Source organism: Drosophila biarmipes, chromosome 3L, assembly GCF_025231255.1.
Source record: "Drosophila biarmipes strain raj3 chromosome 3L, RU_DBia_V1.1, whole genome shotgun sequence".
NCBI classification, from domain to species: domain Eukaryota; kingdom Metazoa; phylum Arthropoda; class Insecta; order Diptera; family Drosophilidae; genus Drosophila; species Drosophila biarmipes.
The window spans coordinates 25,376,504-25,404,306 of NC_066613.1; the positions used below are offsets into that span (position 1 = coordinate 25,376,504).

At 43.5% G+C, this 27,803-nt stretch overlaps 7 protein-coding genes across 13 annotated transcripts; 4 read left to right on the forward strand and 3 right to left on the reverse strand.

Moving 5' to 3' along the window:
- The first annotated feature begins 2,910 nt into the window (after positions 1–2,910).
- Positions 2,911–3,724, forward strand: LOC108034717 (uncharacterized). The gene is made up of 3 exons (XM_017109658.3): positions 2,911–3,115; positions 3,175–3,312; positions 3,373–3,724. Exons 1-3 carry the CDS (start codon positions 3,021–3,023, stop codon positions 3,599–3,601), a joined length of 462 nt encoding a protein of 153 aa, XP_016965147.1. The 5' UTR covers positions 2,911–3,020; the 3' UTR covers positions 3,602–3,724.
- Positions 3,725–4,327: 603 nt separating this feature from the next.
- Positions 4,328–17,692, forward strand: LOC108035336 (G-protein coupled receptor 52). 6 transcript variants are annotated; one of them, XM_017110914.3, is made up of 5 exons: positions 4,328–4,788; positions 5,084–5,284; positions 13,342–14,592; positions 15,077–15,335; positions 15,657–17,692. In XM_017110914.3, the coding sequence occupies exons 3-5, from the start codon at positions 14,460–14,462 to the stop codon at positions 16,231–16,233; spliced, it is 969 nt and encodes a 322-aa protein (XP_016966403.1). In that variant the 5' UTR covers positions 4,328–4,788; positions 5,084–5,284; positions 13,342–14,459; the 3' UTR covers positions 16,234–17,692. The 6 variants fall into 6 exon arrangements, with proteins under 6 accessions (XP_016966403.1, XP_016966402.1, XP_016966404.1 ...); XM_017110913.3 differs by having other exon boundaries at positions 5,095–5,284; XM_017110915.3 differs by having other exon boundaries at positions 4,328–4,534; positions 5,095–5,284.
- A 133-nt stretch (positions 17,693–17,825) lies between these two features.
- Positions 17,826–18,753, forward strand: LOC108034628 (probable RNA methyltransferase CG11342). The gene has a single exon (XM_017109566.3). The coding sequence runs from the start codon at positions 17,887–17,889 to the stop codon at positions 18,601–18,603; it is 717 nt and encodes a 238-aa protein (XP_016965055.1). The 5' UTR covers positions 17,826–17,886; the 3' UTR covers positions 18,604–18,753.
- LOC108035651 (alpha-tocopherol transfer protein-like) lies at positions 18,667–20,005 on the reverse strand. The gene is made up of 2 exons (XM_017111357.3): positions 19,535–20,005; positions 18,667–19,474 (listed from the first exon to the last, which is right to left on the reverse strand). Exons 1-2 carry the CDS (start codon positions 19,837–19,839, stop codon positions 18,844–18,846), a joined length of 936 nt encoding a protein of 311 aa, XP_016966846.1. The 5' UTR covers positions 19,840–20,005; the 3' UTR covers positions 18,667–18,843.
- Positions 20,006–20,077: 72 nt separating this feature from the next.
- Positions 20,078–20,760, reverse strand: LOC108035652 (probable 28S ribosomal protein S6, mitochondrial). Its single transcript, XM_017111358.3, has 2 exons — positions 20,580–20,760; positions 20,078–20,511 (listed from the first exon to the last, which is right to left on the reverse strand). The coding sequence occupies exons 1-2, from the start codon at positions 20,622–20,624 to the stop codon at positions 20,113–20,115; spliced, it is 444 nt and encodes a 147-aa protein (XP_016966847.1). The 5' UTR covers positions 20,625–20,760; the 3' UTR covers positions 20,078–20,112.
- A 288-nt stretch (positions 20,761–21,048) lies between these two features.
- On the forward strand, positions 21,049–23,826 carry LOC108035293 (UDP-glucuronic acid decarboxylase 1). Its single transcript, XM_017110859.3, has 3 exons — positions 21,049–21,817; positions 21,892–22,073; positions 22,584–23,826. Exons 1-3 carry the CDS (start codon positions 21,175–21,177, stop codon positions 23,076–23,078), a joined length of 1,320 nt encoding a protein of 439 aa, XP_016966348.1. The 5' UTR covers positions 21,049–21,174; the 3' UTR covers positions 23,079–23,826.
- Positions 23,321–27,598, reverse strand: LOC108035294 (steroid hormone receptor ERR2). Of its 2 annotated transcripts, none has more exons than XM_017110862.3 (3): positions 27,084–27,598; positions 24,934–25,519; positions 23,321–24,875 (listed from the first exon to the last, which is right to left on the reverse strand). In XM_017110862.3, exons 2-3 carry the CDS (start codon positions 25,504–25,506, stop codon positions 23,964–23,966), a joined length of 1,485 nt encoding a protein of 494 aa, XP_016966351.1. In that variant the 5' UTR covers positions 25,507–25,519; positions 27,084–27,598; the 3' UTR covers positions 23,321–23,963. The 2 variants fall into 2 exon arrangements, with proteins under 2 accessions (XP_016966351.1, XP_016966349.1); XM_017110860.3 differs by lacking the exon at positions 27,084–27,598 and adding an exon at positions 26,163–26,244.
- Positions 27,599–27,803: the final 205 nt, after the last annotated feature.

A 27,803-nucleotide genomic window follows, 5' to 3' on the forward strand; every position in this document is an offset into this window, starting at 1 on the left:
CAATGTGCACAAAGGTTTCCAGAAAAGCAACGGTAGTTGTTACATTAATTTTACTAAAATAATATTTAAATTATAATTTTCTAAATTATTTACTATATTATTAGATAATTTATATTGCATTTTGTTCAATGTAACTAAGTCATTTTATCGAAAAACCCCTTGGTTTTAATTTAATTTTACTTCTTTTCAAAATAATAAGATAATCTTAGAGATTTGTATATAAAATATACAAAAATCACTTGCAACTATGATGAACCCATCCCAAACTTGGTTATCTTTTCAGAGTGATCACTATTTATATGAACCTGAATTTCTTTGTAAGTGTAGCGGTAAAAAGCCAACTGATCTTCCCTGTCAGACCGGCCGAAGCCCATGTTGGGTGCACATTCGCTGGTTCGCCCCAACGAAATTGGTCCGACGGGGCTTCCTTTGTTCGATGCAACAGATCCCAGAGCCCCAGGCGGAAGAACTCTAGTGGAAGTGGTCGGTGGGTGGTGGGCGGTACAGTGGGCAGGTAATGTGCACATAGGTATGCCCTCGCCTGGTCGTTGGCTGGCTTTTTGAGTGCGTTACAGCTGTTTTGTTTATATGGGATCGCCGCGCCCCCACTCACCTCTCACCTCGTAGCGCATGGTACTCGTACCGTCCAAACTATTTGGAGTTTGCGGTTTATGCTTTTTATGGTCCGCCGTTGTTGTTCTTGCAGCCACTGCGGCTTTTGTTGCTTCTTCTCCGGTTGGTGGCAAGTTGTTAACTTAAATATTTACCCGCCGCTGCCGAGCAGCCAGTTTAGTCCACGGCTCGCTGATCTTTCACATGGAGGAGAGTCGGAGAACTCGTTTCCAGCCCTTCGGTCCATATCGGGTGCTGGATCTGTCGTTGTCATCATAAGAGTGCTACTGTCAAGCACACTCGAAAAACACGATTCGGTCTAGATCTATGTGGAGGGCCCGGCTTAAATCACGCTCGGTTCAGGACGGGGAATAGCTTTATTATATTGCTGTGCAACGCTAAAGTTAAGATCAATCTGATTAAATTGAATAGATGTATATTTATAATTTGATTTCCTTCTTTCAGTAACTGGATCCTTTTTAAAAGTCACTAGTTTTAAAAGGTTACTTTCAAAATGATATCAGTAAACTTAAAATTTTGATTTCATTCTTATGTATTTCATTTATTTACCAACCCCACATACTTTTTGGCCAGTGCATTGCCATCTACTATTAGCCACTGGCAATGGAATAGCTGCCCACTGTCTAAACGCTGAGCACATTGGACATGTCAAAAGGATTTGCGCCTGCGCAGTGAAACATCCAGCACTCGGCTCTGGCTCTCGGTATCCCATAAACTGGTTGCATATTCCCTGGCATTCCCAGCGGAATGGTCATAAATCGAACAATGTGCCGGCCATTGACAGTTTCGCTTAGCTGCACAAAGGAACGGTCTTCTTTCGGTATTCTGTGTGTTGCTTGGGTTTCCCTCCGCCGGCCATCACAATTTATTGGGCTATTAGTTGCCACTTGAGTGGGGACCGAATGCGATTTGGGGAACACCCACGCCGTCTTCCCAAATCGAATTCGAATAGAGCATAAAAGCTGATAACATAGCCAGGTACCCCGCTCAGACAATTAACTGATAACAATTCATTAGCATTTCGTGTGGGTCGTCGCCGTCGACATCGCCGTCATTGTCATTATCACGATCATTTTCCCCAGTTGCCGCAGCTCTCTGCATTTGAGAGTTTTCATGGCGTGTTTAGGTAATTTGACAGCCGTTTGATGAGCGTCAACATGCAGCCAAAACGTGTCTTCTTCCTTGATGTTTTAGGTGGGAGGCAGCATTGAATTGATTTTGCTATAGACAATATAGTTTGATGGGGTAAGAAAACGTAGCAAGCATTTAAGATACCTAATAATTAGGATTTCGGGTTTTCGTAGAAAATACGCCTTTAAAACCTATAAAGATATAAAAATGGCCTATAAAACAAAAATATCAGCTGTAAAGCATTTAAACCAAAATAAAGTTTTCTTGCATATAGTTTGTATAATCATTTAATTAAATGAAAAATAGATCAATATAGTTATCTGAATTAAATTCAGAACACAATTTAGTCACTATGATGTTATCCATGTGTCAGCACCTTTGTTTGATTCCTGGCCGTAAAATCGTAACTTTTCGCTTGCCCTGTCAGGTATTATCCATGCCTTCCATCTGGGCTTGGGTTTTCGATTGGGGCTTGAAATCGAACACGGGGTGGGGTCGCTTGACCAGCAGTCCCATGCGATCGTGCCTCAATTTGGGGCAGTGTCACTTGGTGGGGGAACAGCGAAGACAAAGGGGCAAATGTGAGGAATTCAAACTGCAGCCGAGAGACATGGCCATAAATCCGATGCGAATGTGTCAAGCACCAGGCAAATTTTCCAACAAATTCCCTGAAATGTTCTTTTGACACTGTCAGCATTCCCCAACCCCATAATTTATATGATCACGCTTTTCCGAAACGATTGTTGACGGAAGCGCACGAATTGCCATTGCAAATTGCAGCCAGTAGACAAAAGCGAAAATCGCTAAACTGGCTAACTTGAAGTAGTCAAATGATGATCCGGCCGGGCAATCGATCGTAGAACGTTCGACGATTGAAAACCTTGACGCCTTATTAAGCCGTAACTTCCAGGTTGCTAAGGATAAGCAGCATAAGCATTCGATGATGATACATTGATCATGCTTTGTATTAATGAGGCAATAATTTAATTGATATTTTCTATTAGATTCCATTGTAAATTAAGTGTGAAAGGAATGTATACGCCCGTATATGAGATCTGATAAAAATACTTGGAACAATTTTGTTAAGTTTATAAGCATATATTTTATGGGTAATTACCATCCACCCTGCTTTCCCTCAAAACTCATAGTTTTGTATTACAATAAAAAACCTTGACAGGCACACTTTAACTTTAGTCGTTTTCAAAATTTTTTCCGGACTTCAGAAGGTAGCCAGCCCTCAGACGACCAGGCCAATAATGAATCAATTCGCGTTCTGGCGGAGCGAGGTGCAGAAGCATCAGCTCGAGCAGATCTCGCCCATCTGGAAGGACTTGAATGCAACATTTGTGACGTAAGAAGGGCTGGTTTAGGTGTTTCAGATATCTATATTACATCCTATATGCCATACAGTGTCCTCAGCTGGAGTTGGCTCATCTACACCCTTTCTGCATTGGTAATCCTCGTCTGTGCATATTTTGCCTATTGCGAGCGATGCCGCAGAACAGAGACTGTAAGGCGTAGGCGGGTGATTCAAAGAGCCCAGGAGCGGTATATTAATGCTTTTATATATTACTTATAATTCTACCTAATTATAATATATTCGTTTAGACCCCCTCAGAAGCGACGGCCTAATGCAGCCTATCGGGATCATCAGATCTACCGTCATATCATCCTTAGCGTGGCCAAATACATGAAGAACCCGGAGGGCATTCGTCCTTTCATAGAACACATGGACCAGCTATATCCTTTACAAAATCCATTGGCCGATCAACAACAAGTAGCCGAGCTATCTCTGAACGTCAACGATGCAGAGCCAAGTACTGGAGAGGATCAATGATCAGGACTTAGGCACATGGCTGTCCAAGGTGAAATTTAGTAAGCTTACATTTCGGTGGTAAATTTATAAATGTAAGGCAAATAGGAAACGAAGAACTTACAAATAAAAGTATCTTAATAGAAATACTTCGTTTTATTAAATTTAAGTCTCTTAAATTGGCTAGAATTTTAAGCCCTTATAAATTTTAAGTTATTATAATATTAAATTACTTACATAATGATACTTTATTTTTCTTAATCTTTAATAATTGTTTTGCGAATTAACATTGAATAAAATATAGAAATTAAAATTATTAAAAGCAACGGCTTTTAAACGATCAAATACAATTTTAGTTGTGATCACGGGAAAGCTCTTCCAATTTTTCCCCTCAAAAACTAGAGTACATTAAAATGGCTCAACTTTAGTGGGAGCAACTAGATGAATTAATTAGTTTAAGCAGCCTTTTGCCAGCGGCAGTTGGTGCATGCGCAGTGGGGCACTCTTGTCGGCGGTGCCTAAAAATATGCAGTGCTATTTTTACCTGCCACAAATATAAACAAACGCCATGTGCGTTTGGGGAAAGCTTTCAGCTGGGAAAAGCTCGCTCTTCCTGTTGCTGCTGCCATGCCATGCCTTTCCATTCCACTTCCAGCTAGAAGCGGCCTCTCTCTTGGCCGAGTTCTCTCGGGGCGTTAGCAGCTGAGAAGGAAAAGCGATGGAAAAGCGGAAAAACAGTTGCCAGTTAGACAGTGAGCGCGTCGCACCTACGCACGCATCGAGAAGAAGGGAAAAGGAAAGATTCAGCGGCAGCAGCAGCAGCGCGTTCAGTGGTTGTTGTTGTTGGAAACGGTGGAAGCACACACACACACTGACACACACAGGCAGACACAACACCAACACACCGACACACACACGCGGCCAGCAAACACAATTTTCAGCTGGCCAAAAAGAAAAGTTTGTTCATCCCTGATCGCTTTTTGTTTATACACCCACTAAATTAAAATATTGGAAAATTAAATAATGCTAACCCGAAAGTGAATCCAATTAAATTGTGCATATTACGAGCTAAAGGATAATTGAAAAATCAAGGCACACACCTGCGCACATGTGTCTGTGAGAGGGTCCTGTGTATCTGTGTGAAAACGCCTGCGGCTGTATGTGTGTTGAAGGCTAAGCAGAAAATCAGCAGCCCACGGAAAAGCCAACAAGTAAAGTGCCCCCGAAAATGAGAAAATTGGAAATACAAAATTAGTAAACCACAGTGCAAAAGTGACAGCGTTTTAAAGATATTTACTAAACGTGGCAATCAAAATATTTCAAGGCAGCAAGCCATAAATCATAGCCCCCAAAAAATTATCTTATCTGAAAACGAAAAATCCATTTAATTTAAACACCACCAAATGCATGCATTAAAATATTATTTGATTGATTCATTAGTGAGAAAGCGTTTCTTTGAGGGCCGCCGACTTTGGTTAGCTATATCTTAAGCCCACATTCATCTAGATATTTTACAGTTCTTGCCCGTTGAAGCCAAAGAGTTAGCAAACAAAGTGATAAAGACAAAGTGTTCAAGACAAAATGTAATACATGTTCTTAAATATTATACAAAACAAAAATCAACAAATAATTAATAATAATTAAACGTTAAACTGGAAACCGGAGGAATGCGAAGGCAGAGGTTTTCAACAGCATGTCCCCTCTAAGGTGAGTACGTTTCTGGAGCTTTGCTCCAGACATCCTTTGCATCCTACCTCAACACAAAAAGATATAAGATAAATGGGAGGAAACGGGGAGCGCAGCGAAAGAGCGAAGCAAAACATAAACAACCCCGTAAAGAGCGAAGCACTGGAGTGATGGTTCCAAAGAAAGTGCTGGCAAGCACTGAAAGAAATTTGATGGGGAGAACATTTGTTGAGGAATATCAAATATCAAAAAGTTATATTATGATCTAAGTATCAAGAAATCTATGACGTATTCTAAGGCTTCAAAAGTCTTACAGTCTTATTGTTTCTAAAAGTAGTTTTAGATACATATTTATTTATGTATATGCACAGATAAATAAAATATTATTATTTGATTAATCCTACAATCATTTATAGCGTGATCAAAATACACCTTTTGTACATATAATTTAAATTCATAAGACAGTAAAAAACAGTGAATTTAAAGTAAATTAACATTTTAATAAAATCTAATTGACTGATTTCTTATCATAATTTCTCCCCGTGCACCCCATCGCCCATCGGAAATGCTGTGCTGTTTTCTCCTCTCCTTTATGTGCCTTTCTTCGGTGCTGATGTACAGATACGAAAATAGGCAAAGTTTAGCAAAAAACCAACGAATTTCGTTTGGAAAGCTCAATGCAAAAAATGCCAGCATTCGTTTGGGGATTAGCCCAAGCCAAAGACTTTGCGCAAATACTGAAAAGCTCGAGCTCAGCGCATCATTTTCCACGCAAATTTCGTTTGCGAAAAATTCAATTTACGTGTGGCATACAGGATTTGCAGGATGTATGTAGCCTGCATCTCAGCCAAGATTGTGTATCTGTAACTCGGTCACACATTCCCCCCTTTTTTCACTTTTATTGACTTTGTCGTTTTAAAGGCAATTTGTCTTTTGCCTGCCGTCGATAACTTTTGCTGTGTCATAAAATTTCGCGCCAAGCGATTGGCCCGTATCCTTATCCTTATCGGCAGGAGCCGGGCTTCAGGCACGGACTCCTTCGCTGCCAAGTTGTTTATTTTGTCGTAAATTTGCCTTCAAGGACGCGACAACACCGCTCCACCCACCGCCCACAGCCCTTTACCCTCTCACATGGCCATTTTATCGATCACACAATGGGAAATTTCACACGTTGTCCCAAAGGGCTGGGAAATGGTCTGGGCCACGTACAGTGGTCAGTCGGTGTTTCACTCTACTTATTTTAGTTAATTGAGGGGTATTGGCTTGGTTACAGGGCAGGAAAATATACAATAGTTTTTTATTACCATAAAACCTTTAATATTCTTAAAGAAACGTTTGTTGGGGAATATCTTCAAACAGATTTGAGGTCCTCAGATTAGCTTTATATTAAACAAATTTTATTAAAAATACAACAAATAGGTAGGCTAATTCCTTGCTGTTTCTTAAAAAATATGAAAGTAGCCTTTACTTTTTTACCTTTATAAATATTTTCTAATAAAATACTCTTGAGGTTTAGCCTACAGCCTAATATATATTTAAGATATGAATGTACTACTTGGAAACACAAAGTATACTTCAGCCAAAAACCCACTGTAGCGAAAAGAACCCTTTCTGTTTCGCTGCATTTCGTGGTCTGTCTTTAATTACGTGTGCTGCAATTGGCAGCTTCAAGGTCGTTGCCGTCTTTTGCATAATTAAGGGTCGCCCACCCATCCCTGTCCGACTCATTCGTGCCCCAATCTCTCGCTCTCGTCCGCACCGAGTGGCTTTTGTTCTTGCCGCACAATTTCTGAATAATGCAATTGACGCGGGCGTGTGGGCGCTGACACAGTTGCCATTTTTCACACATGACCGGCCAGAGAGCCGAGAACAGGGCACAGAAGCCAGCGTGCGACGTGCAACGTGCAACGAGCAACATGCAACACACTCGCCGAATGTCCGGCACTCAAGTGCAATTTCCATTGCATACTTCAAGGCTGGCCGTAGTCTAATTTACATGCCAAATGACGCTCCTCTCGCTTTTCCGCTTTCCATTTTTCCATTTATGAGTCGTGACGTGTGACGGCGATTGTCCGCCAGCCTTTCCTTTGCCGTTTTGTGTTTCGAAACACGTTTTCAATTAGTCCGATAAAGGAAGCAAAATGCCGCAGCTGCTGCTCTGCCCACACATTTGCATATGGCAGTGAAAGGGGGAAATTCCAGAGTGGGTTATGGGCAGTAAACGTAGGGTTTTCACCCTTGAACTAAATCGGTAGCATCAACCTTAGGGGTCTTCTGAAATGGGATTTAAATTAGTACATTTCCTGTCTATAAAAGTTTACTTTACGTTTCTACTAATGATTTCTTAATTCATGAATTTAAATCATAAATTATACGCCTGATTTAACATTAGGTGACTTCTTAAAGATTCAATTTAAATTAATTAATATTATTTTTTATTATTCCATCTCAAGAATTTTGCCATGTATAACTTTTCACAATTTATATCTTTTTTGATTAATGGCCACAACGTGTCTGCACTTGGCAAACGTCGCGTGTTTTTTTTATTTTGTGGTAGCATAAAAAGAAATTTTGGAAAGTAAGAGAGGGATTGTTTTTTGGCGGCATTTAGGTTTGACAACAAGAAGCCAGCCAAACAGATGAGGCAAACAAAAAGCGTGGCTATATTTAAATGTCTTCAGATAACAACAACAAATTTAACAGAATATAAAGATTCAGATACTATTTTTGTAAGAGCGACTAATAGATACTCTTGTTAAGCGTTAAAATATTTTTTAAAGGTAAAAGGCACAGAAGAACATATAATATTTTCGAAATAAATACTTTTTTTATTTACAATGTTGTGTCCTTTTGCTAATTATTAGGATATACCCCGGCCACTATTCATTTTAGTTTTGGCGCCCACAAAAACCGCATTTAGCCCAATGAAAGGAAAACATTTCAGCCAAAACTGGCAGGGCAAAGCAAAACAAGCGCTGGTCGATGGCCGGCCTAAATGGGCACACCCACTCAGCCTAAATTCTCCAGCACTCCCCTATTTTCCGCTCTCAATTTCTCAGCCCCAACCCATTTTGCCACCCGCGGTTTTCCCCAATTTCCCGCATTTCCTTTCACCTCCCTCCACGCACACACACAAATCGCTTCTCTCTGTTTGTCCTGGCCATCGTCTAATTAGTTGTGGGCTGTGTCCGCCTTGATTTATATATTTATGATGGGCGTGGCCCTGGGCTGGTGCCAACTAATTGCCGCCAGCGGTTCCCTGTCCTTGTCTTCCTCGGATTCCTGATAGTGTGCCCGAGGATTAGCTTTTCCCCAGATACAGATACAGACACAGATACAAGCCCGTTCTCAGATGCACACACACACACATGTTAATCAGTGTGCATTTGGCAGCAGCTGCGAGCAAATTGGTTAAATGTCAAACCGTCCTCAGAGCTTCCGCCTCAATCCCAACCAGACTTGGGAGCTCTTTCAGCGTCAGTTCGCACATTGAGCCAATAAATTGCAAATGAAATACAAGTAACAAGGCGACGGATGAGCCTTGTTTGCAGGGTGGGAAAAAATATGAAAAAAAGGATTATAAAAAATGTCCATTCATGCCTATAATTTCCGTGTTAAACAGGAATTTATTACTATAAAATTTAAAAAATAGATAAAAGAAAAATGTACAAAAATATATCTCATATCTCAAAGGAAACTATTCCTAAAATATGATAAATAAATGTCTTAAAAATCAAGGGAATATTTTTAATGCATCCTAAGGTAATATTTTAGGTATTTTGATATTTTTCTCTCCGTGTACGCGCATAAAACCGCACCGTCATGATCCCCTTGCCACTGGCTCTATTCGCATTCCCCTTGCTTATCAATCAGACAGCAAATAACAGCAACAAATAAACAAGTTGCTGCATTTAAGGAGCCATGGCGCGAATGACAAATTGATGCATTGCCGTATTGATTGGCCGCCCGACTGGCTGGCTTTGCCATTGCCACACTGCCACAATGAATGCCTTGACTGAATGTCAAGTCGCAGCATTGAAATGAATTTCGTGTCGTTGCTTTTTTATTGATCGATTGTTGATAGTGGGTGGTGTGAGGGGGTGTGTGTGCTGGGATATTGCCGGTATCAGGAGCCAATACAATTGTCCTTAGCGCCGAGTGCCGCAAGTCTTATTTATTACGCATACGTCGCGTTGCCGAGTGGGTTGCTCGCAAGTGGCAAGGAGGAAAAGGACAGCCCATGACTGTGACCCTGTCAATTGTGCAACATCTGCAAGCCCTTGCATTTCGCAATTTATTCAAGCTAATTTCAAACGGAGAAAACAACTTTCTACCAAGGGGAAATCAGTTCTACTGAGACATTCGAGCGCTATAGAAAATCCTGAGGGGAATCGAACAATATAAAAGCGAAACACGCGCGCGTCGCCAAGTCGCTGTTTGCCCTTGGCCCGTGCCACGCCCCCTGAAAACGCCATCGCACACCGCCCTCGCAACGCAAAATTGGCCCAAATAATAGCATTGCGTATACGACATGTGGTACGGCATTTTCACAATGCGGTTTATGGCCATCACAGCGGGTAGCACGTGAATTTAAGTTGGCCCAATCACGCACCCCCCGCCGACGTTTATTTTGAGGACGAAAATATTCAGGGCATTTCTTAGGGAAATTGGATTCCTTTTTTTATGACGTTCCTCGGCGAAATTACGCTTTTCGGCCCGCTTATTATTATTATGCCAACATGGATTTTGCTCACAGATGGCACATTTAGCCGACACTTTTGGACTGAGGCGACTGCTATTGTTATTGATTTTTGCAGAAATTATTTAACTAAGTTTGGTCAATGTGAAAAATAATAAACTTCACTTAACACAGCACAACTAATGAATAATAATATTTATAACTTTTTATTGTCAAATGTTTTCATATATTATTATTATTTTTAAGTTTTAGTTGTTTTACATTTTGAAATGTTCTTCAAATTAAATATTTAAATCTTACAATTATACAATTAATTATTTGCTAGACCCTTTGCTTATATAACTTTAGATGATTTTTATAACCAATAAAATATTGACTTTCCCTCAAATTATTATTGTGACCGAACTGTTGCACTTTGTGGCAGAGCTACCAGCTTTCTCCCACTCTAATTGCAATTTGCCTGCAGGCATTCTCGGTTTGACAAAAGTTTGTGTGCAAAAGTTTGGCTCGGTGAGCGGTGGGCGAAGCAACAGGCTGCAGGACCGCCTGCAAAGTCCTTAAGCCACTGAGTGACAGGAGCTGCCAAGTCTAGCCTGGGACCACGCTCCTCCCCTCCACTGCAGCCCCCTTTTTCAGAAGGACGAGCATTTTGCAGGCATATGCGGCATTTGACATGCGTAAGCATAAATTATGCAGCCGCCGCGCCAGATGCACTGAGAAAAGCAGCTGGGCCTAGGTAAATGTGGTGAATAAAATATTATAAAATAGCTACTGTGCTGCGGGCCGGGGAAGCGAAAATAAAAGCCAAGGTGAGGTCATGCTTTTGCAAGACGCAGCCACGTGGATGGCGACGATGACGTGGCACACCCACCCATCCGCAGCAGCCTTGTCGCCACCCACCGGTCCACCACCCACTTTTCGTCCTGGGGCCTCCTGCCAACACAACTAACGTCATCAAACGGGTAGTATCCTTCTTCTTGGGCCTGCAGCTCGCCTTGGCCTTTGTTGCCGCATTTCGCAATTTTGTCTAAACACGTAGCCATCCAAAAGTTTATTTATAGCGCCCAAAAGCTTTTCTCCATCCTGTGACTTTTATTCACACCCTCACCCACCCATTTCTACCCGCACTTCCCACCTGCCTGACATTTGGATAATATATACGGCTATACTTGGTTTTATGACAGTGTCATATTCAATGGTTTTCCGGCTCTGTTTGTGTTTCGATGTGTTTCGGGCTCAAACTTTTTTGTGTTTTCTGAGGCGACATAAAACACGCATGGGATACATATTTTATGGGCCCGAACGCTGGAAAATCTACAGAACATGAAGTGAAAACAGGCCAACGGAAAGTCGGGCGCAAACACACAGTGCGTTTCGGGAATGTAGGCCAGTTACATATCTGGCATGTTTTCAAAGTGGGTTGCTTTTAATGCTGAAAAGGGTGAGAGGACTACTCAGAAGGTATATTAAAATATAATATAATAATTAGGAAATTTAAAAAGATAAATAAATACATAGCTCATAATGATTTAAGGCGATTTTATATATATTTTATTATTTTTTTATTTTACCATTTAAAGGCAACTGAGCTATTTCATTGCATGCAAACTAATCAGATAAAACAATAAATTAGATTTTGCCATAAATCTTAATATTGAATATTATATGACAGCTCAAAATTATGACACTTTTTTAGTTGCTTATTTATAGCTTTTGCTGTTTTTCAATGTTTATATATATGTTCTTTTCGTTAAACATCCATCATGAACTTTGATAGTCAGTTATGTGGGTCACTTGAGTTTTCAATTGAAGCCCAGACACCATTTTGCAGGTGCCAGCATCCATCCAAGTGGGTCAAAAAATATGCCTTTTAAATACCTGGACTAAGGCTGCCCCTGAAAAGCAGGCCACATATTGTTTTTAATTATTCCAAAGAAATAATGACCGTCCCTGCGTTTCCCAGCGGCAATCAAAATCTCATCAGCTTGTTAGCGGTTCCCTCGAAGAACAATGAGCACATATTTACATAATTAATCACCGGCCGCGCTTATTGATTATCCTTCCGAGGAAAGAGCCGAGGGTTCGCTGAACCCATTTCGGGCGCTCTGGTTTCCGGTCCTCCGAAGAGGGGGCACTCATTATGCGAAGGGGCGAGTTAAGTTGGCAGCAATAACAGTTAGTTCAGCGTAATTGCGGTGGGGACAGCCCCAGTGGAGTCCAGTGGATTTGGATTGGTCGTAGGCCAGGAAGTCATTTGCACAAATGACGTTTTCCTCGCCGCCGTCATCAGCTGCAGTGGCTTACGTAATGATTGACAATCAGCTGGGAAAGGTTGTTTCGCAGGACTGCAGGTCCCGAGGTGCCCCATGCAGCTCATTGATATTTATTACCTGGCCAGTGACTGACTGTCGAACCCGAAGCGTTAGCTCGTTATAGTTAATTAAATTACCAAGTTGAGGGGTGAAAAGGGGCGCAGAGGATGACCGGCGTGAATGACAAACTTGTTACCTCACTTAACGCAGACAACCCCTAATGCCACCCCCTATGGCATCCTGCGCTTCTACCTCTCCTTGGCCACGTGGAGCTCCCCCCGATGTCTAATGGCATTTGATTATGGTGTTTGTGTTTGTGTTTGTGTTTGTGTCTGCGTGGAAAATGGCACGATGACGTAGTAAATGCCTCTGATGGAGGCTGCGTTGTAAGTCAGTGGTGGCAATTGAAGGACAACATATACTTCTTTGAAAGAGCACTGGCTTATTTAAGTTGTAATATTCTTTGAGTTACAAGTAGTTATATAATAGTAAACCAAAATACTAAGTACTATTTTTTATGTTAATAAATCAATATTGATTAATACTTCTAAAAAATGTGTATTATAAAAAGAATCTGTGCCAGAAAATATTTCAAAAATGTAGACCTTCCAGAATTTTTATAAAAACCATAGCCGTCTTAGCATCACTCGCCGGGGGTCGGTTAAATATGGACCGAGTGGGCCTGATCGGTGACGGTGGTCCGCAAATAGCGACCCAAGCGCAGACCCCTCGAGATTTTTAACAGTTCCAGGCCCTCGAGAGACAAACCCAGTTTGAGCAGCCGGCCAGTGACAGCTATGGCTCTCAAACTGTGTCAAGTGGCACCGCAAAGTGGGTCATTGCAGGCGGGAGAAGTGGGTGGCGGTGGGGGTGGCGCTGGTTTGGGCGACTCTGAAATAGCAGGCAAGTGACGGGCCCAGGATAAGCACGCTTATGTAAAGCGTTTGTGCAGCTAAAAGGCTCTTTCCGCCTGCTGCCGCATGTGGGTTAATTTATTGATTGGCTCAAGATGGGATGAGATTCCATAAACTATTATTTATATTTAAATTGGTCCTTTGTCCTTGCAGATGCGCACAATTAGCTTAAACTGACAGCAGGGCGAGGAGAGCGAGAGCAACAACAACAACAGCCAGAATTTACAAGCAAAAGGATAATCACAATCACCAAGCAGCGAAATAAAACACCAGAGCCGATACTTAACAACCGAACTATTATCGAACTATTTTAACGACTTAAATGTAGCACAACAGAAGCCTTACAAAACAACAAAACCATTTGTGCTGTGCTTTAATTATAGTCAAGACAAAAAAACACGAAAACAACCCCGTAAACCGCGTAATTATTAAACATTAAATAATAATAATAATCATTATTCTTCCACTTGCGAGTTTGAAATGTGTACATTTTTAAATCGATATTTAAACTAGTAGCGAATTATTAAATAACCGTTTAACGTTCATTAAAACTTAGCAAAGAGCGTTGTGAATTTAACAAAACAAGAATTAAAACCGAAAAATAAGCGGTTTACGATCCTCTAAAGTAGAACAAAAGTTGTACGCAATTAGTAGAATTTAAATGTAAGATTTTAATCCAAGCTACATTTTTAAACGAGCTTCAAAACACACACGTTAAAAAACACACCCACACCCGGGCAGAACCTTATCCTTAACCTTAACCACGGCGGTGGGTTTGTAAGGGTAACAATCAAATGCTTGGCTCAGCGCCAGAAAGTAGGCAGCAGCACAAAGCACAGCCCAAAAGTAGGCAGTAGAAAATTTATACAAATTCGGCGCCAGCGGTGGAAGGACGAAAAAAGCGCCAAGGACTCCGACGACCTTCGCGTGTGCAGGCGTCGTTGCACAATAGAGGACGCCACTAACACACTCAGCCAGACACAAATACACCCATACCTTAACCCACCCATACACTCACCCAGCCACACAGGAAGTCACACACACGTACGCACACACAGGACAATTGCATGGGCGGCCGCCATGACCGGAAGTGAAGTACGGTCACGTCCACGTCCACTGGCCTTTGCATAACAATCAGCCCGCCAAGGAGCCGCCGAGGAAGCGGGAGAAAGCAGTGAAAGCAGGTGAAAAGGAAGGCAGAATAACAACAGAGCGGGTATAACAACGAGCACACAGGAGCGCCACTTTCACCCGCCAGCGGCCCCTCAAAAATGCAGGAAATGAGCTACCTACAGGATAACTCCAAGATTGAGGCCCTCACCAAGGCGGTGCTCATATCGATACTGGGCGTGGCCATCGTCCTGTCCAACCTCCTCATCATCGCCACCTATGCCAACTTCAAGGGTACGTTGCACGCATAACATGCGATTAATGCTTTCAACAGGAACACCTCGAGCGCGGTTAGGTTTGGTCTCAGGAACTCTTCTTTCATAACAACAAACTATGTGTTATATCTAAATATTTGTTTTTGCATCCTTAATTTTAGTGTTGAAAAGGAAAGAGTGTTGTTGTCTTTATTGCATTGCAAATTTAAAGAGCCCATTTTGCTTAAAACCATTATTTATTATAGCCACTTTATTGAACCTAATCCGTGGCCCACAAAGTTTTACCCATAATAGACCAAAAATGTTATCTTTTAATATATTTTCGTTTTATTGGATTGGATAAACGAAATACCTTTGGCTATAAAATAGTTCTAGTGAATGTCGTAAAAATAGACTCGCCCTACAAATTTATTGAATGAATCATTTTGGACTTATGGTTTGCATTTGCTTATTATTTTATAATAAATTATAATTTCCCTGGCTAATGACGAATGTGCCCGCAGGACCCACAGAGGTGATCAACTACTACCTGCTGTCCCTGGCCATTGCCGATCTGCTCTGCGGACTGCTGGTGGTGCCCTTCTCCGTGTATCCCGCCCTGACTGGGGAATGGATGTACGGCGACATCGTGTGCCGCTTCACGGGCTACCTGGAGGTCACTCTGTGGGCGGTGTCCGTCTACACCTTCATGTGGATATCGGTGGATCGCTATTTGGCGGTCCGCAAGCCACTGCGGTATGAAACGGTCCAGACGAAGACGAGGTGAGTGGGGAGTCTCTAGAGATCAAGTTCGAACAATAAAAAAGGAAAGAATACTAGAAATATACTAGAAATACTATAGTGTTTGTAAACCCATTTAAAAATGTAGTAGTAGATCAATTTGATATAGGGGTTCCTATTATTGGAAACTTAAATTCATGTGATAAAAAAATAAAACATTTTTATAATTTTTAATGTAAAAAACAAACATTATTTTGGAATGACACAATACTTTTAAAAATTCTAAACTGTCCGGAATCCATGTTATTATCATTCATTAATCCTATTATCTTTCTGATCTCCAATATTATTCGTATCCTGCAGATGCCAATGCTGGATGGTGTTCACCTGGATATCTGCGGCGCTGCTCTGCTGCCCCCCGATCCTGGGCTACTCGATGCCGATCGAGAACAACATGACGCACATCTGCATGCTCGACTGGGGGAACATGGCCGCGTACAGTGCCACACTGGCGATTTTAGTCTTAGGTCCCAGCCTCATTTCAATCGTACACAACTACGGCTATATCTTTGTAATGATGCGTAAGATTAGGTCCGGCGAGCCGATACACGATAAAGAATATGCAACTGCTCTGGCTGAAAATTTATCGAACCCTAGTCATATGATGTCATTCGCATTAGTCTTTGCATTCTGGGTGTCCTGGCTGCCATGGATTCTGTTGCGTCTGTATGAGGTGGTCACGGGCGATGTTATCCAAAGTACTCTTATCAACTTCGCCGTCGTCTGGATCGGCATATTGAATTCGTTTTGGAAAATTCTGATCATGACCAGTATGTCGCCGCAATTCCGTATCGCTTTGAGAGTATTTTGCTTAACCATTTGTTGTAAGACTAAGGGCCGTTTGCAAGCAGAGCTAATCGGGTTGGACCCAGATGACTAGAGTTAGATTTAGATTTTCATTCTCCTCAAAAAAAATTCAAATAACTATCCGCAAAATCCCCCATCCAAGCCCCTCTCCGACATCCCTTTGAGAAGAACCACAAAGTCCTGCAAGTAAAAAATTGGTTGTAATTGCATTGAGCCATTTCCTTAACAATCTCTCTATCTCTCTATATAAACACTTACTTGCCTGTTTGCCATATAGTTGCATATTTACGGGCCGTTTGGCGCTACGCGACATGCCAATGAAAGCACCACCAAACACAGCCACTGAAAAACTCAACCCAAATACGCAACCACTCAACCACTCAGCCACCCAGCCACTCAGTCATACAGAAAACACACAGAGACACCAAAAACTCAGACACGTTGAAAGACATATTCATATTTCTAGACCTAAGCTAGGCTAAGAGTTTTTAGCGTATCCAATTATGATTGACTAATTGATTGATTGAATTGAATTGATTGACGATTATTATTGTGTATTTATGAGCTTACCACGTATATACTTGTACTTAACTATAGCCATATGTATTTGTAGCAGCGATTCTAATTCTAATTCGTAGACGAGAGACAATTCACTAGGCAAGAAGAACATTTCCGTTTCCGGTTTACAGTTCAAACTTGCTACAACTAAAAACCAAAGAAAATCATATGCTACTCAAGAAGCGAGATAATTATCTAAAGAATGCATAAGTATAAACCTTTTTCAAAGTCCATATTAAGTAGCATTTAGAATTTTACAAACAAATCGTGTAGAGTTTATTAAACAATTTGCCAAACTTGACGACGGGCCGGAAATGAAGAATTCAAAATTCTACGAAAATTCAATCTTCGCACGCTTTGCGTATGCGCTTTAGAAACGGAAAACCCAGGCCCACTAAACGAACAACTACCAAAACTCAACACAGCAAAAATGTTTAAATCCAAAAGCGAAGAAACCCGATAAAACATTTCCAGTAGAACTTAGCGATATAAATAAATAATGAAAATGAAAGGATATAGGCTAGTGTGAGAATTCGATCGTTGTTAAAATCGCAGATGGGTGTACATATTTTCCGTTGGCCGCCCCTGAACGCTTCGACTTGGTGGGGTTCCCCATAATTTCGCCTAGTTCCCTTAGTGGGTCAAATTCAGTTTCCCAGGACACTCCGTTGAAGCGTCCAGGGTCCCAAGTCGAGTGTTTGGGCTTGAATATTATTTCAATCAGTCGCAAACATGCCAAAGGCGAAAATATTGAACGAATTCGAAAACGAAACATTGTGTATATTTTGTTGTTGTACATTTCATTGACGATCTTTTGTACATTTAGTTATAGTTCGAAACTAATTTACACACCAAAAGGCAAGTGTTATCGATTTTTAAGTGTAAGGAAATTGTTAGAGCCGTATAAGCAGATAGAAAAGTCGTTTCGAAAAATATAAACAATGAACGCAGTAAATAAATGCAAATGATGATAAGGTATTGTGGTTTTTATTGGGGACTCCATTTGAATTTGGCGCTTTTCCGGGAAACTGCGTTTTTCAGCACTGGCGCTCTCAAAGTTGTAGGTGGCGCCTTTGGCAACACTTCTTGGTATTTCAGCCCACTGTCACACCATCAAAATTTATTTTGTACTTTTAAACGTGCTTGTAAACAATAAATAATTGCGGGGATGGACATTAGGAACAACGACCCCGGCGCCGTTCAGTATGGCAATTTTTTCAACTATTACACATTTAACTCAGCACCGGATCGTGTGAAACTGCTGCCGGATAAAGATATATGGTTACCCTCCTTGGAGGATGGAGAGTCAACCGGAAGTGGACCTTACATTGTCCTGGATGTGGGCTGCAACAGCGGCGTGTTTACTCAGCTGCTACACAAGTACTTGGAGGAGCGTCTTCAGAGATCCGTAAAAATCCTAGGAGTAGACATAGACCATCGACTGATTCAACGCGCTCAGGAGGAGAACGAATCCCCGGAAAACATAAGCTACGCCTGCGTGGATGTCCTAGATGATGATGCCTTTGAAGCTGTGAGAAACTATCTGGTTACCCAAAACCGGCAGAAGTTCGATGCGATTTGCTGCTACTCCATTACCATGTGGATTCATCTGAATCACCATGACGAGGGCCTCCAATTCTTTCTGAAGAAGCTCTCAAATCTGGCAGAGCTACTGGTGGTGGAACCTCAGCCCTGGAAGTGCTACCAAAAAGCAGAAAAACGTCTGAAAAAGGCGGGAGAGGTCTTTCCCCTTTTTCTAGAACTCAAGTGGCGATCTGATGTGGAGGTGCAGATAGAAAAGTACCTGGAAGACACCCTCGACCGAAGGAAGGTATTCGAATCCACTCCCACGAAATGGCAGCGAAGGATTTGCTTCTACAGATAATGATTCAAAAGGATTACGAAATATAGGAGGAACATGGTGTCAATAATATATAGTTCTAAGGACAACAGTGTAGCATACCATTTATTTCTTTTTTTTCAAATAGCTAAATTTAAAACTTTTAAATAGATAAATTTGATTTCTAAAACGAAAGGTTGGGAAAAAGGTTTGAAAAAAATCGTTCACTTGCACATTTCCAATTCATATTAGATGCAAAAACTATGATTACCGAAACACTTCAAACTAATCCACGTTAAGCTTCCTGAAGGAACCTTCGATTCCGAAGAGCCCCTCAAAGTCAATGGGCTTTCCCGGTCGCAGGCTCTCATCAGTCCCATAGTTGGGACTGTCCTTGAAGAAGTCGCTGTACTCATCCAACTTCTTCTCCCAAGCGGCCACAATTTCCGGAAACGTGCCATTCTCCCCGCCATATTCCACCGGAAGATATTTCAATGGGATTTGCTCCGTCAACAGACCCATTTTGTTGCCATGCACAAAGAGTCGCGACTGCATCTTCTTGGACATCATGGGCTTGAACATGTTGAAGACCTGTTCGAATCCGGTGATGGTATTGATGAAGTGTTGCGCCTTCAAACGGAGCGGAAGAGCCTCCTCGGAAAACACAGTCATTTTCTTGGCCATCGAAGGAGTCATCTGGAACATGTGTGCCGCCGTAGAATCCTTCATGTCCATGATGAAAACTAGTCCATTAACATTTGCATAGTCATCCTCGAAAATGGCAATCTCCTGCATGGCCTGGGCCACTTTCATTACCTCTAGAATGTGATACTTATCCACGGGACACACCCCCATTCTCATGATGCCGATGCGTGGCCCAGTCTCGTTAAGAGGAGTGGGCAGGTAGATAATTGCTCTGTTGAAGATTTGTAAATTACTGAATCGATTGCTTGGATTTCCGCATAGTATTTCTTACCCCGTTCTGTGAATCTCCCGGAATTTTCCCTCCGTCGTGCTGGTAACTCTGAAGTATTCCGGATACTTGGTCTTCAGCGTGTAGTACTTATCTAACTTGGACTTGGCCCGCTCCAAACTGTACTTGCAGCCGCGCAGGAAGGCCACCAGAAACTGGTCATCCATGCGTGGATTCAGATGGGGCTGCTGCTCGATCCAGGTCTTGAAGGTCTGCAGATCAGCCTCCAGCCGCTCGGGATCCTCCTTCAGCTGTTCATTGGCCACCTTTTGCAGCTCGGGCGTGAGTGGGCGGATTTTTGGTGCCATTTCTTGGATCTTCAGGAAGTACTAGTAAACTGTTCGGCGTTTCTTGGGGCACTACCTGCCCAATCTACGTTCTATTGATGGTCGAATTTTACGGAGCTTTATCAATTGCCTGATAAGCGTCCGATTGGGGGCCGTAAACTAAACAAAGACAAACACTGTGCAAAATACCCAGATAAGCAGGGCATTTCATAAGAAATACTTCAGTTTAAATTAGCCAAAGATCGGGGGACTGCACTGGTCGTGTTTAAATAGATATTCAGTTTTATTCGGGGTTTACTTCTGGAAGGGGTAGTAGTCCAAACCGGAGTTGTAGTTGTACTTCTTCTTCTGCTTCTTCTGGGCGGCCGCGATGATTTCCTGGACATCCTTGCGGTAGGCGGGCGGCAGCATCTCCTCGTGCAGCGTGCAGGGCTGCTCCTCGGGCTCCTGCACCTTGAATATGTAGCGCCGAATGATGTCGATGTCGCGGCCGAACTCCTCTTTTAGGTCGGCAATCCTCGTGGGCGCCGTGTCGAAGGCGATGGTGAAGTGGGTGCCCTCACGATGAACCACTCCGTGTTCGCTGACTTTGTGGGGCAGGGCGCGGGTTCCCAGGTTCTCCAGCTTGCGGATAATGCCGCCCTTGTCCAGGATGGACTCTGCAGTCCTCTTGATCACGGAAATCAGTTCGGGCTGTGGAGGGAAGACACAATTCGTATTTACTTTTATGTAACTGCCGGTGGATTTCATGTGCTACTCACGCGGGGCAACTGGCGGAGGACCAGGGCTAGTTCGTAGGAAGGCATCGTGGTTGGTGGATAGCGGTAGCTCTTATGTGTATTTTATTCTATTTGATGCCTTTAATTGGAAGTTTTAATTCATTAAAATGAACGCGAAACTAAAATAGTAAGAAACGAACAGCTGTTTTCATAAAAGTACTAAAAATTCCATAGCGCCTGGCTCAAAAAGTCGTACTGCACAGTGGGCTAAATAAATAACCCGAAAAACATTTTTTATACAAAACATTTGAGAACATTTAGCGTTTGGATGTTGGATGTCACAGTTTTTAAAGTTCTTAAAATTTTTAAAATCAATATTTATATGAAATTAAGGAGAGTCCTATATTTTGTTCCTATTATGTTTGCTTACGTTTGACTAAGTTTGGTTACGTTTTCTTACGTCAAACACAAAAATACCAAAAAACTGCGATGTTTCCATCGATGTTTTCCCACCGCCACTGATAACAGCCGAATTGTTTATAAAGTTTCTAACTAAGCCGAACGAGAATGCAATGTGGCGGTATCAGCTGCTGATAAGCACTGGACCCACCCCGCGACGCACGACCTCCAAACGACGATGACTGCCACAAAGAAGCGCCTGAAGATTGTGGCGGCCGCCTCGCTGGTCCTCCTGCTGCTGGTTTATCTGTACCGGGCTGTCAGCGTTTCGAGGGGCGGAGTGTCCCCCGTTTCCTTGACCGCCGGCGAGGAGCTCCAGGCCCGCTGGCCGCCCACGGAGAGTCCGCTGCAGAGGAGCCTGCAGATGGCCTACGAGGAGCAGAGCTCCCTGATCCGGGAGCAGAGGGCCGAGCTGCAGCGCACCAGGGAGCATCTGGCCCAGTTGGAGGAGCAGATTCGCAGTCTGCAGACGAGCACTCCCCGCAAGTACCCCAAGGTCAAGTACCTCAATTACAAGAACCGCAAGCGCATCCTGATCACCGGCGGAGCTGGCTTCGTGGGCTCCCACCTGGTCGACGATCTGATGGTCCAGGGTCACGAGGTCATCGTGGTGGACAACTTCTTCACGGGACGCAAGCGCAACGTGGAGCACTGGCTGGGGCACGAGAACTTCGAGCTCATCCACCACGACATCGTGAATCCGCTGTTCATCGAGATCGATGAGATCTACCACCTGGCATCGCCGGCCTCTCCGCCGCACTACATGTACAATCCGGTGAAGACCATCAAGACCAACACCATGGGCACCATCAATGTGCTGGGTGGGTTTTATTGTAGCCAACACCAAGGATAACTAATAGACAGCAACCTTTTTGTGTTAATCGTTTCATAAAAGGCCTGGCCAAGCGCGTGATGGCCAAAGTTCTGATAGCCAGCACCTCGGAGGTCTACGGCGATCCCACGGTGCATCCCCAGCCGGAAACCTACTGGGGCCATGTGAATCCCATCGGACCAAGGGCCTGCTATGACGAGGGAAAGCGAGTCTCCGAGACCCTCAGCTATGCGTACGCCAAGCAGGTAATACATCATCAGTATTCCTAACATCTGCTTTGTTTCTTTTTAATCGCTTCAAACCGCAACTAAACAAACAAAGAGTTATATACAACAAATATTCTTTGTATATATGTAAACGTTGCTTATCAAATAATTATAATTGGCCTTTCAAACAAAGGAAATATTACACAAAGAAAGCGATCTAAACAAACTAAACGACTTGTGCACAGCTAGTAGTTTGCAAACATATTCATTTCCCAAAGCCACATTCTTGACGAGAATCACATTCCTTAAAGTTGCCACAATAGCACAAACCAGCTGGCATCCAGAAATGTGGCAGATCTTTCCTGATTCGATCGGTAGCCGGGCAGTAAATGATCTCAATTGGAATGCCATTAAGTGCTGTTCCGCCCCGATGCTTGTCACGAGATAAGATTTTCAATCGCGGGCACTGACCACCACATGGCTCGATCTCCGCTGGCGGCAATCTGGCACTCAGACTAATTGCTTTCGCTTTTGAATCTGTATCTGTAGGAAAAGGTGCAAGTGCGCGTGGCGCGAATCTTCAACACTTACGGGCCCAGGATGCACATGAACGATGGACGCGTTGTGTCCAACTTTATACTGCAGGCGCTGAGGAATGAAACGATCACGGTGTATGGAAACGGCAAGCAGACGCGATCCTTCCAGTACGTATCCGATCTGGTGGACGGAATGATAGCCCTGATGGGGTCCAACTACACGCAGCCGGTGAATTTGGGCAATCCCGTGGAGCAGACGATCGGCGAATTCGCCGAGATCATCAAGCAGCTGGTCGGCGGGCCAAGTGTGATAAAGCAAACGAAGGCCGTGGAGGATGATCCGCAGCGCCGGAAACCGGACATCACTCGGGCCCGGCAGTACCTCCATTGGGAGCCCAAGGTTCCCCTTGAGACCGGCCTGCAGCGGACCATCTCCTACTTCCGCAACGAGCTGGCGCGCAGCGACCGCTTCCAGGAGAGCTCCAACAAGTACTTCGACACACCGTAAAACAACACCGTAGCATTAATTGGGTCTAGCTTTAGTTGGTGATGATGCAACGTCTCTAGTCTGCAACTGTAAATATGACCATCGATAGTACTATTTATAAGCCCGTGGGATCTTAGCCTGGTTCCGTGTGTAAAGTTTTTGATATATCTAACCAATAGATGTGTAATGTATCGGGAGCCACTAATGTACATATGCGATCAAATTTGTAGCACTAAAATTAGGGATTATAACTTCAAAAAGTATTTTGGTATGTAACAAATTCACATTTATTAAAACCACATTTAAGAACACTAATATAACAATTCTTTTTGCAAATCTAAGGAAACGAAACTTTAAATCCTAAATAAAACACAGAACTAAAGAATATCGTTAGGCTATGCAATTTGAGTTGTATTAAAAGTGCTACTTCATTTGACCGCAAGTGTACTGCATACACAAAAATCACTGGGAAACATGAAACTGACAAGCAGTATATAGTCCAATGTAATGTTTCTACTAAGTAAGTTAAAAGGGCCTTAAAGTTACATACCACGTTTCATCGAAAGGTTATGAATCGCATATCAAAACCAGTGAGAATCGATTTGAACAAATTATTGGAGAACTGTGACTCATTTACAAAGGGGGACGTACAACACCCTTGCACCTTTATCGAGTGTACACACGTCGCGATTCTAGGCTTAAGTAGAATTTTGAGTTGCTGTAGTTTGTAGGTCATTAAAAAGAGTTTTTTCTCTGCGAACTTATCTTACCCGACAAGTATTTTACTATCTATGTACATGGCTTATCCTACGCTTAATCTACGCTAGTATACGTCCAACTTAAGACTATATTTGCACCTTTGCTTATCAGCTAGATCAACTAGATTGGCCGCCCGCATAATCCGTTTCACCTGGCCAGCGGCTCGAGCATCTCGAGGAACAGTTTCTTCATCGTGATGACTTCATCGCGAGCTATTCCCCGCCAGAATCGCCGCAGGATGTCATCCGCCTGCCGCAGCGAAGGCAGCAGCAGGAGCAACTGCTGCTGATGCGACACCGCCGACGAGTGGCGCAGCAAGTAGACGACATCGTTAAGGGAGTTGAGAATCGTATCGCGGAAGGCGCGCAGCGAACTCTGATCGTCCAGCAGGATGTCGCAGTTGGCCAGCAGCAGCGCCTTTAGCAGGTAGTACTCTTCCCTGCGTGGCGAAATCCTCTCCATGCGCTGCGCAATCTGCACGCAATGGTAGTAGAACTCCGTGTAGCCGCATTCCTTGGCCAGCAGCTCGTCCATCCAGACGTCCGTGGCGAAGCACAGTTTGCCATTAAACGGCAGCGACCGAAAGGTCAGCTGGAGGGTGAGGATTTCGGCCCACGACACCTGCAGCAGTTTCATCTGGTCGTTGAGGGGCAACTCTATGAATCCAGGGATCTGCTTGGCCCAGCCAATTACGCTGACCAGCTCCTTGTCGTAAATGTCGCTCAGCACGCTCAGTATTTCATTGGGATCATTGTTATTGTTGTTCTGGAAAATGCAAGTCCCATTGGGCGTGACTCCAACGCTGGACTCCAGTTTAATGCTGCCCGAAGAGGATGAGGCCTCGTCATTAGCAATGGTAGTTGTGTGCACCTGCGGTGGCGGCGTTTGGACGCTCAAGGCGTCCGGCTCGTAGGAGTTGAGCACCTCCAGGATCTTCACATCGCACAGCGAGGTGGTGTTGGATTGGTATAGCAGCTGCATAGTTTGGTATGAGTTGGAGACGGGATTCCGTCGGTACTTCTGCCGCCCACCACGAACCCGATCCAAGCGCACGCCCTCCTAGAAAGCACAGAAGCAATTAGTGTTTCATAGTTATGGCTGTGATCTCTGGAATTACCTTGAGCATGCCCATGAGCAGGCACTTCTGGAAGCGACACGCCTGGCAGGCCTTGCGTCTCCGCTTGTTGATCTCGCACTCGTTGTTCGCCGGGCAGGTGTATTCAATGTTCCCCTGGATGGTGCGTTTGAAAAACGCCTTGCAGGCCTCGCAGCTGGCCACGCCGTAGTGGAATCCACTGGCCACATCGCCGCAAACCAAGCACAGCCGGCGCAGCTCATCCCTGACGGATCCGGAACCTGTTCCGGCACTCGCAGTGTTGGCACTTCCTCCACTGGTGCCGCCACCGCCTCCTCCTCCACCGCCGTTGCCACTGGTGCCACTGCCGGCTCCACCGCCCTTCAGACTATCGCCATCGTTGCTTAAGGATACGTTGTGCAGATCGCAGGAGAGGGAGGTCGTTGAGCTGCAGAGCTGCCGCTCCGGCGAGACCGAGGGCGAGGACTTCATGCCGTTGGTGCCACTCTGCGTGGCCGTTGACTTTGAACTGGGACTGAAGCACGAGGTTCCGCCGCCGGCCGAAGAAGTGTCCACCTCCTGCTTTATGTGCAAGATGCTGACACCGTCGGACATATTCGAGCCTTGGCTGTGGGATAAAAAGAATTTGGAGGTCATAAAGGGCATTAAGTTTTTAATGGACTACGGCCGAAGACTTAAAACGAAGTGCTTGAAATTATTTCGGTTGCTGGATATATATTGGATTTTATACACATAAAGTAAAGTATTGGGAAAAATTCCATAGAAACACACCCTAAAAAATCAGGAGCCCAGGACACAGGCTAATTAAAACCCATAAGATCATTAAAAAAAATTATGTTATATATTAACATCGGCACCTGTTGGTCTGTGTTTTCACTCAGTTACCTTGAACACCAGGTTTAATTTAAGATTTAAAAGGGTTAAAAATGGAAATGGGAAACACGTTTATATTCGTCGAATCACCGCGATAGAGATCGCTCTTTCTAAATGTCAAATAGTACGCGCTGCACAGTGGTAAGCCTTGCCCCCAAAACTGGGAACTTTGAAATTCCAACGCTGTTATCAGCACTTGTGAATGGGTTTATCAAGTTCGCCCACTGTGCTGGCCAGCCGCACGAAACTTGGCCGCGGAATTCTTAATGAATGCAAAATTGTATTGTAATTGTAATTAAGCCGAGCAGCAGGGAAACAAAGCAGCAGTGCACTGGCCAGTGAGCCCCGATCGAAAACAAGCCAGCTGGACGGCGTACCCTTCTCCTGCGTAGAACTTCATCGGTGGTCGTGGAAAAGTACGGAGCAGAACGAGCTGAAAAACCGAAGCACCGGGCACTGGGAGTGCGATAACGGTACTGGCACTGTGCGTGGAGTACCTTCCAGCTAACGGTACTACAAATCACGACGCACAGTGCTGACATTGATTAGGCAGAGGCGAGGCAAATTAAAAGTGGAAGGATGGCGATGGCAAGATCGAAGATGGAATACTCTTCGGAATGAGTTATAGAACTACACTGTACTGTAGTGTATCTGTGAAGTTCCCTAGATCAATTAACCCAGATCATTCTTGAAAGCTGATCTTAGTTTAACATCAATTTGGTTACTGATTATTGACTTAAGTTAAAAAGTTAAAAATATAAATTATAAGATAATAAGAAATAATCTAATCTAACCTTAACTGGTTGTTTTTATAGAAACCGTTTTAAGAAGTACTAGTACTGAACTAGGGATCACTATAGAATTGATATAATAACATTAAAGTGTTTCCCCTGTCTGATATAAAAGATGCATATTGAATTGATATTTATACCATCATATTGTACCCTCTGCCTGGGACAGTAGATGAAATGAGGGATATCATTGGATTGATATTATACCACGGTAATATAGTCCCCTAGACACATCAAATGATATCAGTGCCTTTTTTGGGAACTAAGGGGTGTCTGCGAGCCAGCCATAGCAACAAGGCCCCTCGAAAGGGTATAAAACGCGCGCTGGCAAAGACAATACAATGGGGGGTGTACTATGTGGTGGTGGTGTGCTAGGCAGACGGACGACGGCAGCAGCCAGGTTGCAGATGAAAGATAAGCGCCTTATCAGCCCCCTGGAAGCCTGGGAGCCCGGCCAGCCAGATTGCGGCCCAAGGTGGGCCCGTCCGTATCTGTTTACATACTTACATAAAACTGTTTTGAGGATCTTTTGTGTAATCAGCTCCACTTCAGCGCGGCAGCGACGTCAATACATATCATCGGCCCCCTCGGCCGTCTGTATGTATTTATTTTGGTCCGATTCGAGCACCTTGTTATTGCTTTTGTTTTCGTTAGTGTGCATCTTTTGAAATGCGACTCTTTCAGTGTTTATTGCTAGTTAATTTCACGGCTTTCGTTGCTGTCACTGGGCCCCGTGGCCTGTGGCGACCGACTTTAGTGCACTCTCCATAAGAATGTGCGAGCGATGCAGACAGCAGCATCTGCATCGATTTTGTGCGGCTGGAAGGGGTTCGGCACTCGGGCAAGGCACGAAACGTCTCTTTGCACGGGCGAATGTCACATTCTTGAGGCGGTATTCACTGCCTGCGTTCTGTTTCCGCTGAATTCCGCACAGATATTTGCATATTGGGAAGATTAAAATGTAATTTTACTTTTTTTTTGTGAACCAGACCTGACCAGGGCTGGCAACCGCTAGACTGCCTGTCCAGGGATGCACGCAACACTGGTTCACGCTCACCCAGTGGTTCATTTAAAAAAAAGGAACTACTTTTGCCCAACACTCCATTTACCATACAAAATATAATACTTTATTACGATATGAGTAAATTACATTTTAAATTAAATTTAAATTACGCATTCATAAATCAAGTAAACAACTCATCAACACACATAATAATATTAAATTTC